This window comes from Lycium barbarum, chromosome 6, assembly GCF_019175385.1.
Source record: "Lycium barbarum isolate Lr01 chromosome 6, ASM1917538v2, whole genome shotgun sequence".
In the NCBI taxonomy this organism is placed as follows: domain Eukaryota; kingdom Viridiplantae; phylum Streptophyta; class Magnoliopsida; order Solanales; family Solanaceae; genus Lycium; species Lycium barbarum.
This window is the reverse complement of record NC_083342.1, coordinates 108,647,525-108,660,448: the sequence shown is the minus strand read 5'-3', so window position 1 is coordinate 108,660,448 and position 12,924 is coordinate 108,647,525. Positions and strand designations below refer to the sequence as shown.

The 12,924-nt window shown below is 32.5% G+C and overlaps 1 protein-coding gene across 1 annotated transcript; it reads left to right on the top strand.

Moving 5' to 3' along the window:
* The first annotated feature begins 239 nt into the window (after window positions 1-239).
* LOC132645358 (protein LNK1-like) lies at window positions 240-4,975 on the top strand. Its single transcript, XM_060362307.1, has 6 exons — window positions 240-445; window positions 1,238-1,605; window positions 2,007-2,250; window positions 3,579-3,698; window positions 3,789-3,901; window positions 4,343-4,975. Exons 2-6 carry the CDS (start codon window positions 1,247-1,249, stop codon window positions 4,545-4,547), a joined length of 1,041 nt encoding a protein of 346 aa, XP_060218290.1. The 5' UTR covers window positions 240-445; window positions 1,238-1,246; the 3' UTR covers window positions 4,548-4,975.
* Window positions 4,976-12,924: the final 7,949 nt, after the last annotated feature.

Here is a 12,924-nt window from a genome sequence, read left to right as displayed (position 1 = left end):
TGATTATCCAAATTATGTTTATTAAATACACTTCTTACTCTTTGTAATTTTTAAATTTATTTAAAATATTTCAGTCAAGTGGATTGTCTTTGCAACCTTTATTGTTACGCAAGGGTATTATAGTCTTTTGAAAAGGACATTTCTTTTGCATGGACAGGATTAAAGGATAATATATTGTACGATAAAGAAGTAGATAAATTTATAGCCATGGCAATTTACAATGCCACTTGCACCCCTCTGTTTCCTAGTAATTGGTAAGTACTAATATTGCAAAAAAGCAAAAATATATATATACTCCCTTCCAACGCATATAATTTTCTTCAAACTTCAACATTCTCCTAAGCTAAAACAGAAAAATCCTATCTTTGTTTCACCTTTGCTTTCCTCCATCTTTGTGCTATTTTGGGAAAGTTTTCTTCCTCATTTTCTTGCAGTTTCCTCAAGGGTAAGTTTTATTTTTTGTTTTTAAGTTTATATGTGTGATTTTGGAGTTTGAGTAGGTAAATATGGATTTGTTGAGGTTGATTCTTGAGCTGGTTTTAGTGGTTTAAAGTTGATTTTTTTCAGTTATAGAGAAAGAAAATGGATGAAATTGATAAGTACATCTATCTGCTGCTTATTTCTTTGAAGTTTGTTTATTGTGGTTTTTGTTTAAAAAATTGGAGATAAGCTTTTGTTTTCAAGAAAAGAAGAAAGACAGAGACTTTAATCTTGGGTTCTGATCTGCTTATGAGTTTGTTCTATAAAATTTATGGTTGATGTGTGTTGATCAGTTTTGTTTTATATTATCTTTGATGTTATTGGAACTTCATGAGCAGCTCTGAAATTATTTTCTGAAATCTAAAGTGGGTAAAAGTTACCACTATCTGTCTAACTCTCTCTATTTGTGTACCTTTTTTTTTTTTTTTTTTTTTTTGTGTGTGGCTAAAATCTCTGTATGGGGGTCTAGATCTTAAAATTTGCAATATCTTGTAATTGAAATTTGAGATGAAAGTTTCTCTATGTCTGTTTTAGAACTTTACAATTAGCTTGTAATTGTGTTTAGTTGTGTTAAGATTTATGTCAAGGGATTTGTGTATATTGAAATTCCATTTATCTACAGATGAGAAATGAGATGAGTAACTTGTATCAAGCTTGGGGTCATTAAGCTTTTTCAGTTGTGTTCTATTATGATTTCTCAAATCTTTGTAGCTGCTGTGTGGATCTATATATTAATATTTGATTGCTATTCTACCAGGTTAATCTTATGGAGGGGTTTTCTCGAGTTGATGATGGTGATCTTGTTGGTCCTAAAGGCTTCGATGGTTTTTCACCATCTTCTGATAGCTGGTCACAGTACTGTGACTCAACACCATTTGGTAATTTCAAGTCAGAAATGAAAAGGAACAATATAAGGTCATACGTTGGAGCTAAAGACTGTAAAGTGACCGGGAATGGCCTAGCTAATGACATGAAACACTTTGGAATTAGCGAGGAGCCTTTTGATAATGAGGCTAGCCAAGATTCATACTATGATATGGACCAATGGTCCTCATATCCACCTGAGCAGTTTGATTTCCATCTTGATAACATGGCCTCGATCGATCAGTTGGATGATGCATTCCTGTAAATCTCTAACTCTGATTCTATTATTGAATTATTTCATATATAGATGTGGAATTGGTTGGGAGAATCTGGGTAGTCAGTATGCCATATCAGGCTTAGATGTTTATCTACTCCTCAGTTCCAATTTATGTGACACTCTTTCCTTTTTAGTTAGTCCCAAAAAGAATGATATTTTTCTATTCAGTTACAATTTGAACTTCCCGTTTTACCTGTAAGAAAATTATTTATAGCCACAGAAATTTCTCGGTCTTGTTTTAGGCCACAAGGTTTAAAAGTCCCCCCCTTTTTTTTTTTCCTTTCAAACTCTGTGCCCAGTCAAACACACTGTGACATGAATTGGGACTGAGGGAATATTATTTTTCTCAAATGTCTGATATGAGTTTTTATACTCTATTATGCAGAAGTTCCTTACTCGAAGACTGTCCAACCGGAATGGATGCATCTGATGAGTCATCTGAATTATCAACAGATGATCGGTGCAGCATGCTGCTGGATGATGATCAAGCAAGAGATGAACATTCAAATCTAGAGCATATGAGAAGTAACAGTTGTGCTGGTACTGCCAAATATTTCTCTGCACATGCTTTTACTTCACCAGTGGATTGGGAGAGTCAAGAAGATAACAATTCTTATTTGCTGAAAAAGGTGATACTTTTGTTCATTTTGTTTCTGAAGGGCTTGAATTTTCAAGAATCATCAACCCCAGAAGAACTTAAGACTTCACTGCATCAATATTATGTCATCTGAGAGCTCAGACTATCTAGATGGACAAACCGATAAGTTAATTGGTCCGTGTATTATAGTGAGTTTCAGTTTATTATGATGTCTTACATGAAAGGATTCTTGGCTCACTTGGAGTTTTAGTTTTGCATTGAGGCAGGGAACAATCCAGGGTACGTCTCATGCTTTTCAGTGGAAGGAAATTTTGGGAATATTTCACTTGCATTCAAGCAGGGGCGAACCTTGCATGATTTTTGAGGGTTGAACTAAAATTTGAAGGTAAAAAATCAGAATATCTTAAAAATCTCTAGAAGAACACAAAATTTGAATTTTCTCTTTCCTGGGGAAGTGAGCTTGAAGCAGCTGCCCCTTGTTCTGATCTATGGAGGTCCGTCCCTGCATTAAAGACGGGCTTGTAACAGTGTCAAATTGTGCAAACCTCATGTCTGGGGGTCACTTATGTTTGGATACCAAGGGAACTATGAGCAGAATTAGTTTTCGTGATCACAAATGAACTGTCCATTTGTTATCACGAAAACTAATTCGACCAAGTTGAGACAGATGCCATGGCCTATAAATGCTTAAGACAAGCAAGTGTTTGTTCTGTTACAATTTCAGGGTTCCCAGTGTTTTAGTTCAATATGAGAATAACACAGAGGAAAAAAAGCATATAGGTGGTTGTTGGGTTGAATCCATCTTTCTCATGATATCATCCTTTTTTCGAGGCAAAATCTTTTGACGTCCAGATCATTTCTGTGCCAGTTTATGAGTTGGCTCAAAGTGTTGATTTTTTAGATTTTAGTTTCTGTTAGGTGATAGAACAGTCTAATGAAGTATGATCATGCACCAACTGTTGTTGAACTCAAATGACCGCATAAGTTTGCTTGGGGCTCTTTATTTTAATTTTTAATTTTTTGGTTGTTGGTGTGTTTGGGAGAAGGGAGGAAAGGGGGATTCTTGAGTATTAGGAAAGGGGGAGTCTTTGAGTATAGTCGTTGTCTCCTCTATCTTATGTTGTGAGGACCGGGATAGGCGGGGAAGAGATTACTTCTTGTTATTGGGTTTGGTTTTTGGTTTTTTGGGAAGATGCCAAAAGGGCATGGGCAGACGTCATAAAGGAACTAGGCAGTTGTCTATACATATTCTGGATCTCTATGTGGTGATAACTAGTAGAAACATATGCATACACGTTTATCGCATTTTGTTTAGCCGATCCAGGTTCCAAAGTCTAAATCTTGAAATTTTATTCTCAGGCACAACAAGCAGAGGTTTCCGTGAAATTTGAGCATGATAAAGGAAATAATGGAGTGAGTGAAGAGGAAATATCTATGGAGGAAGCTGTCCTACAGCACCTCGAAAATCTCACATCTCAGGTACTGGAGATTTAAGTTTTGGCTTATCTTTGTAATTTTGTAGTGATATGGCCGTATTTACTGAATTTGTGCTTGTCTTGATACCAACAGCTGACAGATGAAACCAGAATCTGCCTCCGGGATTCTCTATACCGTCTTGCAGATAATTCAAAACATGATGCATGTCAGAGTAGGAAAGCTATGCCAGATCAAGAATCTACGTGGTAAGTGCGCATGCTCATTAATTAATTTCATTGCTGGAATAGACTAGAGTCTAGAGCTTGTTAGTGAGTTGTTACACATGATGTTGTGGTTCATGATTTGGGAGACTATAACGTATGTATTTCTATGGGATCTGCCGTGTTGCAGATCATTAGAGGAATTATATCTTAATCTTTTAAAAGCTTCCTTATTTCTTGTACTTTCTATGCTCAAAATTTCGTAAAAAGCTTCATTGTTTTGTGTGCTTTTTATGCTCAACATTTCACTATTGTCGACGGGAATGTAAAGAACAACAGAAAAAAACAGCGGGTAGTTCATTTGAAGCTAAAAAAAACACCTAAATAATCCAGAGGGAAATGCAGTATGAAATTCTTGTCGTCTTTAGATCATGGAGTGTATTGGTGTGTATTGGTATTCTTGTATTAATGCCGATATTTTTCCAGGTTCAGCGAAGAAGAGACGAAAGAATCGGGGACGAATGTAGTAGACAGAACTGTGGCCAACCTTTTGTTCAGCAACGTTGAGTTTGGTGTTTCTGAAGGCTCATCAATGGACTTTACAGAGTCCAACATAACACAGCATTCAGGCGGTACGTTGTGGAATATATCAGGTTCCTCTGGTTGTCATGTCCCTACTTTTAGTGGATAGACAACGCATTCTTCACTCTGCTGAAATTTTTCGTGAAGTGGAACAATGATTGGCGCTACTCCGCGTCCTAGTTCTTAGGCTTCGTTCAAGATATTGTAGCATGGTTGTTTTACGTGAGTTATGTAAGATATTGTAGCATGGTCGTTTTTCGTTCAAGATATTGTAGCATGGTCGTTAATTGACCTGATCTGATCGGGCTAAGTTTTGACGAAAGCTTGTATAGTAGGTGTGATTAGAGACTAACCGTGGCTACTTTGAGTTATGTAAGCAGCGAAACGCTGTAAAGAGCCTGGTTTTTCTTTAGGCTCCAGACATTTTAGTTGAGGAAGAAACTTTCCCTGTTATGCTCTTTTATTAAAAAATTCAATAAGCAAAGCTAATATGTTACGATTTGGGTAAAGCAAGCTTCAGTAGACAGTTGTATAGTTCTTTCGACACTTGAGAAAACACGAGTAAACAATACGAGACCGAGGCAAGTTTAGTATTTGTATGGTTCGTTGCGTGGACATCAAAATTTTGGTTGAATTAATTCATACAAAATTTGGATTAAATTCTGAGGTATTCACATGTTGACCGAATGACATTTTGGTTAATAAGTTGAGTTAATTATTTAAGTCAAAATAATTACATGACTTAAATGAATTTTAAATTGCATTTGGGTTAGTGCATCAAATTGATAAAAGAAAAGCCCAATTGATGTTTTAAAATTCATTTGGGTTAGTGCATCAAATTGATAAAAGAAAAGCCCAATTGATGTTTTTCAAGCTCAAGGTACGCTAGAATTATTTGAAGATCAAAATACTCTAAGTTTTAACTCACATTTATATAAAGGGGTCACATATTCTATCTTAAAAGAGATCTTGAAAGTGGCATAGCCTCTTGATTAGAGTCAAAGGAGAGCAATGACATCCACATTAGTCTTTCTCCAAAGATCTTCAACACGAAGAAAAGTTCGAGAGATGTCTTTCTCAAGAATAATTTAAAGTGCTGCTCAAAGTTCATTCAAGATTCAACATATCAACAAAAATTCATCCTTCATTTTGAAAATATACTACATTAGCCCTCAAATCAAGGCAAATAACGTGGAGATTAGAATCAAAAGATATATTCAGAGCTGTATTCACAAAAATATTAATAAAATAATTCTTTCTTACATTTATTTTATGATTATAGTTATTTATTTTCTACTGGTAGAATTTATTGCGAACAGGTTGTTACTTTCTTATCTTGTGTGGTTTGGATATTTACAATTATTTGGATAGACTTTGTGAGTTTTGTTTTTCGTTACATGTACTCACAAAGTCTATCTTGTAGGGTAGGGTGACGTCGTCACTTAAAGGTTTTGTTGAAATAGTTTTGGTGGATGTCGGTAAAATGTGATTGGATGATGGAGTAATAAATTGGACAACCACGCAAACAAACAACCACAGCTCATTGGATGTGTCCTTGAAGCGGCTGTATTGTGTAACCTATGTAAATTCACGTGTCCAAATTTCGTATGCGTATTAAGAATTTTATTAGAGTCAATTCCTCACATGGTTATTGAACTTCTAAAGAAATTCCATAAAAATAACTTTTAAATTTTTTTGAATAATAAGGTCATAAAACTATATTATTATTTCTAATAAAGTAAACCATTCCATTTTTAGACGTAAGACCCCCTTAACCCATATATAAATTATAAAATCTATTACTTAGGCACAATTTTTCGATACTCTAAAATTCTTGTTCAATTTAATATTTTTCATATTTTAATAATAAAATAGAAATATTCAACATAATATTTCAAGCTATAAGAATACAACAATATAACCATTTAAGTATGCTATAAGGCTTTCTTTGTTATATCAGCTTATTTAGAACTATTTTGATTTTTTTATATTGCTCAAATACAGAAGTTAGACATTTTACTGAATGGAAGTGCTTGGACATAATTGAGACACATGAGACGTTATGTAGATGCATGATGCGTGTTATTATTACCAGTTTGTAAGAATTAGAATAAACTTGCTTTATTGGTAGAATATTTGGATAAATTTTCTCAAGGAATTTTTTTTGTTGGATAACTACTTTGTAAAAATAAAAACATTTTTTACAATTAGCTGTATTTATGCTTCCTAAAACTTAATATAATACAATCAAAATAATAAAACATTTTTTGTTCAGTTTTACAATTAGTCGTATAAAATATTTTTAAATTAATTGTAATCCACTTATTTATAAAACTTAAATAGAATTACAATATTACAAGTTCATCTCCAAGAACATAAAACTAGTAAATATTATTTTTGATAATTTAAATTTTATATATCAAGGAAAATTATTTACAGTCAGTTAAAAAATCTACAGTAGTACTGTGCTCAGTTTTACTATCATTCAACCGTATCTTTTTATTGGTTACTTGACACAATTTTGCAATATTCTGAAACTTTTGTTCGAATTAATATTTTTCATATTCGGAAAATAAAGTAGAAATATTCAAATGAATTTGTTAATTTAAAAATTAGGTTAAGGGGTCTTATGTCTAAAAATGAAATGGTTTACTTTATTGGAAATAATGACATAGTTTGATGACCTTATTATCCAAAAAAATTCATAAGTTACTTTTGTGAGATTTCTCTGCAAGTCCAATGACCATTTGAGGAATTGATTTAATTATTACTTCTACTATATATAAGGGGCAACAAATAAGATTTTTGTAGTCCTCACAATTTTTTTCCAGAAAATGTCAAACTTTTCAATTAATTATTTTTAGGTCCTGATCTTATTTTTTAAAGTCAAATTTATTTTTTGTTCTTATGATGTACTTTTTAAAAGCTGTCTATAATTTTTCAAGTCAAATTTATTTTTTGTTCTTATGATGTACTTTTTAAAAGCTGTCTAACATTCTGCCTTATTTACCTATTTTCTATCCGTTATCCGATACCCGTAATGGAGCTCGTCTAATCTAGATTCGCGTCGCATAGGGCCCAATCGGGGAAAACGCTTCCTACCAAGGATTTTTTCATACCCAGGCTCGAACCCGAGACTCCTGATTAAGGAGGAACAACCCCATCCGCTGCACTTTATTTTCCCTATTGCTTTCTTTTATTGATCTTATCTATTAACCTAAAAAACAGTCATTTCTTCGCTAGATATTCTTGCTTCTTATTGTTCTTTGTTTTCTTCTTTTTCATGTGTTGCTTATTTTTAAAAAAAAATTATATAAGCATTTCTTTTACTTTATATCTGTATTATGAAATTTGAGAATTTTTGAAAATTCTTTTACTCATATGTAGGCATTTCTTTTACTTTATATTTATACTTTAATGAGTTCATATGTGTTTACCAAAATTAGTACAAAAATGATTTTCAGATAGTTTTAAAAATTGTTAAATGATGGCATATAATGTTGAAAATGAAGACAATATTATCAGTCAAGGTCGGGTTATCTTTAAAATCTCTTGTTTGGTTAACTAAAATTAATCTTTTAAACACAAAATGAGTTTGAAGTAGGACGGAATTAGAGTCTCAGCTACCGATTTGATCGGATTCGGTAGCACTTTGGTTCAAATTCTGTATTTGTCTTAAAAGTTCATTAAATGTGTATAAGTTATTAATTTAGAACTAAATAACTTAAAAAATTAGGATTCGAAACTCATATATTTCAAATTATGGCTCCGCATTTAATTTGAAGTAAATAATTTCGTCAAAATAAAAGTTAAGATATTAAAGGAGTGAAATGAAAGTTTTGCTTTTATATATTAAAAATATACTTATTTGAAGTTTAATTATTACCAACATAAATTATATTTTTTTAATTAAAATATTACTTTTTTATATCCGGAGTTGGGCCCGGGCTTAGCACGGGCCTCGTGAGACTAGTATACTCATAAATAAAAGGCTTAATGCATATGCATCCCCCTCAACTTGTTTTTTTTTTTTTTTTCATTTTGGCACCTTAACTAAGTGTTGTTCCTATTGAACCCTTGAACTCGTCCTCAAACGTGTCTATCAAATACAATCTGACTTACATGATATTCTATCTTCAATGTAGCAACATACTAATATATCATCTAATTTAATTATGCAATCTTTTAGCTAAGATTAGCAACAAGTGAGAGGGAAAAAAAGAGTAAGCTCTTAATTAAGCTGGCAGTGGAAGAGCAGAACCAGCAGAAACCGACACATCCATGACCTAAAGAATAGCTTACCACACGTCTAAAATATCACTTCACCTTTATTACCACAGTTTAATTTTTGCTTATAATAAAAATCAGAGGGTTTGATAGATACACTTGAGGATGAGTTCAGAGGTTCAATAGGAACAACACTTAATTGAGATGCCAAAATGAAAAAAAGGACAAATTTAGAGAACTGCACATGCATTAAAATTATGAAATTAATTACTACTATATATAAGCAGCGATCTACAAATTTTTATCGTCCTCACATTCCTTTGTGATCCTATGAGGCTGCTCCACCTGGATCTTGCTTTTCCCCTTTGAACTCTCATTTTCTCCTCATCATTGTCTTAAAGACAATCCACTCGGGCCATTTTAATTGATGTGATTTTTTGTGGATTTTCTCTTCTCTCTTTGTTTATCCGTCTAAATTTATGTAGCACTTATTTTTTTTTAGTTTGTCTCAAAAAGAATGTTACATTTTTATAATGTGAAACAACTTAACTTTAAAATTTTCATTCTGCCCTAAATGAAATGATTTATAACTACGCAAATGCCTAAGGTTTGTTTTATACAACAAATTTTAAAATTCTTCCTTTATTTCTTAAACTTTGTGCCAAGTCAAACGGTGCCACATAAATTAGGACGGAGGGAATAATGGAGAAACATTTATTACAATTATCATTTTGAAGAAGTTCAAACTTTCTTGAATTTTGGGATTGTATGATGTCATATTTTATTCGTGTTGAATAAGTGCGATTCTCATGTAATGATTTTTTTTTCCAAACTAATTTTATTGAACTGCATAAGAAGATTTTGTGAACAATTTTATCCACGCCTTTGAAAAATCTATGATGTTTTACAAACACTAAAGTAGAAGTTATTAATTGGTATCATATAATTTGCAAAATGAAAGTAGTATTATCAGTCAAGATATTTTTTATCTTTAAAAACTCTTGTTTGATTAACTCAAAATGAATATTTTTAAGCACGAGATTTATATATGAAGAATTAAATTGATTATTGAGTTTCATATTAATGGGTTTATTTTTTTTCCTTAATTTTGTTTAAAATTAAGTTTAAATCGCCACATTTAACTTGCATAAACCTTGCCACATGAACTTATGAGTGAAGCTAAAACTTAACAAATACCAAAAATATTATTTTCATTTATAATTAAAAAAATTATATGCACATAAATTCAAAAAAAATCTAATATTTTTCAATTTATGATCCTCACCGAGTCGTAATCATTTCCATACTTTAAATGATGTTACTTCGTAGAATATTGAATTTTGTGCCCCCTTTGTTACTAATTCTCCTTCCAAACTTCCTTTGTCATAAAAAAATTTTCTTTAAAAAAATATTCAATTATGTTACTGAGAAGCTTTAATAATTTTAAATACTCATCAACAAGAAATGATTAATGCACCATTAAATTAAATTAATTATGTAATAGAAAAATAGGACATAAATTATATTTTCTTAATTTAAAATTTTCTAGTTTTATATCATGAATTAAGCCTGGAAGCAACTATATTTTCTTACTATAGCTCATAATTTCAAATTTTGGATACGATGCCAATACCTATGGTGCGATATCCAATTGCGGATTCTTCTCCCTTTGCATGGCTTAAACGTGGTGGTACTATATAGCAATAGCAACAACCGTTTCTTGAGAGATATACACGTCGGCAGGATACATGTTGAGCTAAAGTAGTTGAGTACAAACTACAAAGTTGTTTACCTCTGATGTTTACTAATTGGATTTTGCCATTTGTTTTCTTTTGTGAAGGAAAATATTTTATTTATAAACTCATAAATCTCTTAATGTTCTCTACAATCCGCACAATCTCTCTTGTTTTCTCTTATTTTCTCTTGTCGTGAAAATAGCTAGTAGCACCCCTATTTATAATAGGGAAAAGGGTCAAATATATCCCTCTACTTTAGTTTAATGGTGAAATATAGCCTCCGTTAGTTAAAGTAGATAAATATACCCCTTCCGTTAGTCAAAGTAGATAAATATATCCCTTCCATTAAGAAAGTAAACAAATATACCCCTCAGTTGACAAAATCCCCGATTCCACCATTAATTACCCGATTTAACTTAAAAAAACTCATGCCCGACCCGCCCCGACCCGCAAATTAAATTCTTTCCACCCAAATACACTCACTACCACTAGAACCGACCCAACACAACAACCACCACCACCACTGTTTAGCACTCCCCCTTCCTCCTTATCCCCTAAACAGTTCCGGCAACAATGGTAAGCTTCTCTACCACTATTTTTCCTTCATTCTCTTTTTTTATCCACCTTAGTCCTTAGTTATTGAAAAGTTAAAGAAAAAATGAAAAGAAGTCCTGACGTTTTTCTCGGAAACAGACAAGGAAGTACAAAATAAAAAAAGAAATAAAAAGATTAAAGAAAAAACAGAAAAAGGTAAAAGAAAGAGAAAGGAGAATATTACAGAAGAATTTCATGCAATTCGATTTCGTCAATTTGGGGTTGATAGATTCTCTCTTCTTTATTGTGATTGGTTTTCTAGACATTCTTTTTAGATTTTAAAGGAGAATAACTCTATTTTGGATGTATTTTAAGTCAACTCTCAAACAAATGATTGTTCTCATTTTACACATTCAGTGGTGGCGGTAGTGGTGGTAGTTGTTGTGTTGGGTCGGTTGTAGTGGTGGTGGGTATATTTGGGTGGGAAGAATTTAATTTGCGGGTCGGGCATGGTTTTTTTTAAGTTAAATCGGGTAATTAATGGTGAAATTGGGAATTTTCTCAACTGAGGGGTATATTTGTTTACTTTCTTAATGGAAGGGGTATATTTATCTACTTTGACTAACGGAAGGGGTATATTTATCTACTTTGACTAACGGAGGCTATATTTAACCATTAAACTAAAGTAGAGGGGTATATTTGACCATTTTCCCTTTATAATACTATATGAAAGCTACTTTAACTCAACATAGGAAAGCCTATTTCTATACTAATTTGACTATAAATCCTAACTGAACCTGAATTAAAATACTGAATCCTAATCAAATTTGATTTCTTACAAATTTGAATTATTATTTCCAACATTCTTCCGTAATTCAAAATTGTATAGCTAATTCTTGATCCAATTGTCACCATCTTCAAATTGCTGAGCGACTTATTTCCAACCCATCAATTGTTGAAGCACTTTCTCTTCAACCGTCACTCATCATCTTCTTATTTTGTCGAAGCACTTGTCTTCAACCCCGTTGAAATGCTGTCGATCACCAACCCCAAATTTTATTGAAACACTTGTCTTCAACCTCGTTGATGCACTTGTTACCAACCTTCAATTTTTGTTGAAGCACTTGTCTTCAACCCTGTTGATACACTTGTTAGCAACCCCGTTGATGCACTTGTTACCAATACCAAATTTTGTTGAAACACTTGTCTCCAACCCCGTTGATGCACTTTGTTACCAACCCTTTTTTTAACCCACTTCTCCAATTTCTAGAGAAGATTGTTCCTTCCTCTTGTGCAAATTTGTTTGCACCTCTTGAAACCTGCAATATTTTTTTCAATCATTCTCAGCATGATTATTGTTCATGCCTATATTATTGGCCCGACGTTTGCCATCATAATCATTAGCCAGACGGGCGGCATATATGTTTTATAGCCGCCCGCCGACAGCAGAAGCAATTTGATTATCTACCACGATCGTAGAAGTTCTGATATCAATTTGAAGGAAAATATTTTATTTATAAATTCATAAATCTCTGAACGCTCTCTACAATCTCCACAATCTCTCTTGTTTTCTCTTCTTGTGAACATAGCTAGAAGCACCCATATATATAATACTAGGGATAAGGCATCATTACCCCCATCACCTAGTAGCGTTTTTGCTACGACACACCTTACCTAATGTTTGGTCCTATCACCCCCCTAAACTATTTAAAACCGTAATATTTTACCCTCTAAACGCTGACGTGGCAAGGAGAGTGTGTTTTACTCTCTTTGAGAGAGTGAGAAACATAAAAAACGGGAGAAATTAATTTTTTTCTTAAAAATTTGTATTTTTTTTAAATATGAAAATAAATGTAGTTTTCCAAATTTAGTTTTAAAAACGGGTTTTCCACATTTTAAAAAAATAATTATTTTTTTCAAAATTTTATAAAAAATCAGTTTTTTTTTTCAAATTTTGACAAGAAAAACACTTTTTTTATTTGAAAAATA

Bases quoted from the DNA above. Each gene is read 5' to 3' on its own strand.
- LOC132645358 (XM_060362307.1), top strand. From the start codon at position 1,247: ATGGAGGGGTTTTCTCGAGTTGATGATGGTGATCTTGTTGGTCCTAAA. The intron at 2,251-3,578 runs GTGATACTTTTG...TTTTATTCTCAG, and splicing joins ATTCTTATTTGCTGAAAAAG to GCACAACAAGCAGAGGTTTC. The intron at 3,699-3,788 runs GTACTGGAGATT...TGATACCAACAG, and splicing joins TCGAAAATCTCACATCTCAG to CTGACAGATGAAACCAGAAT.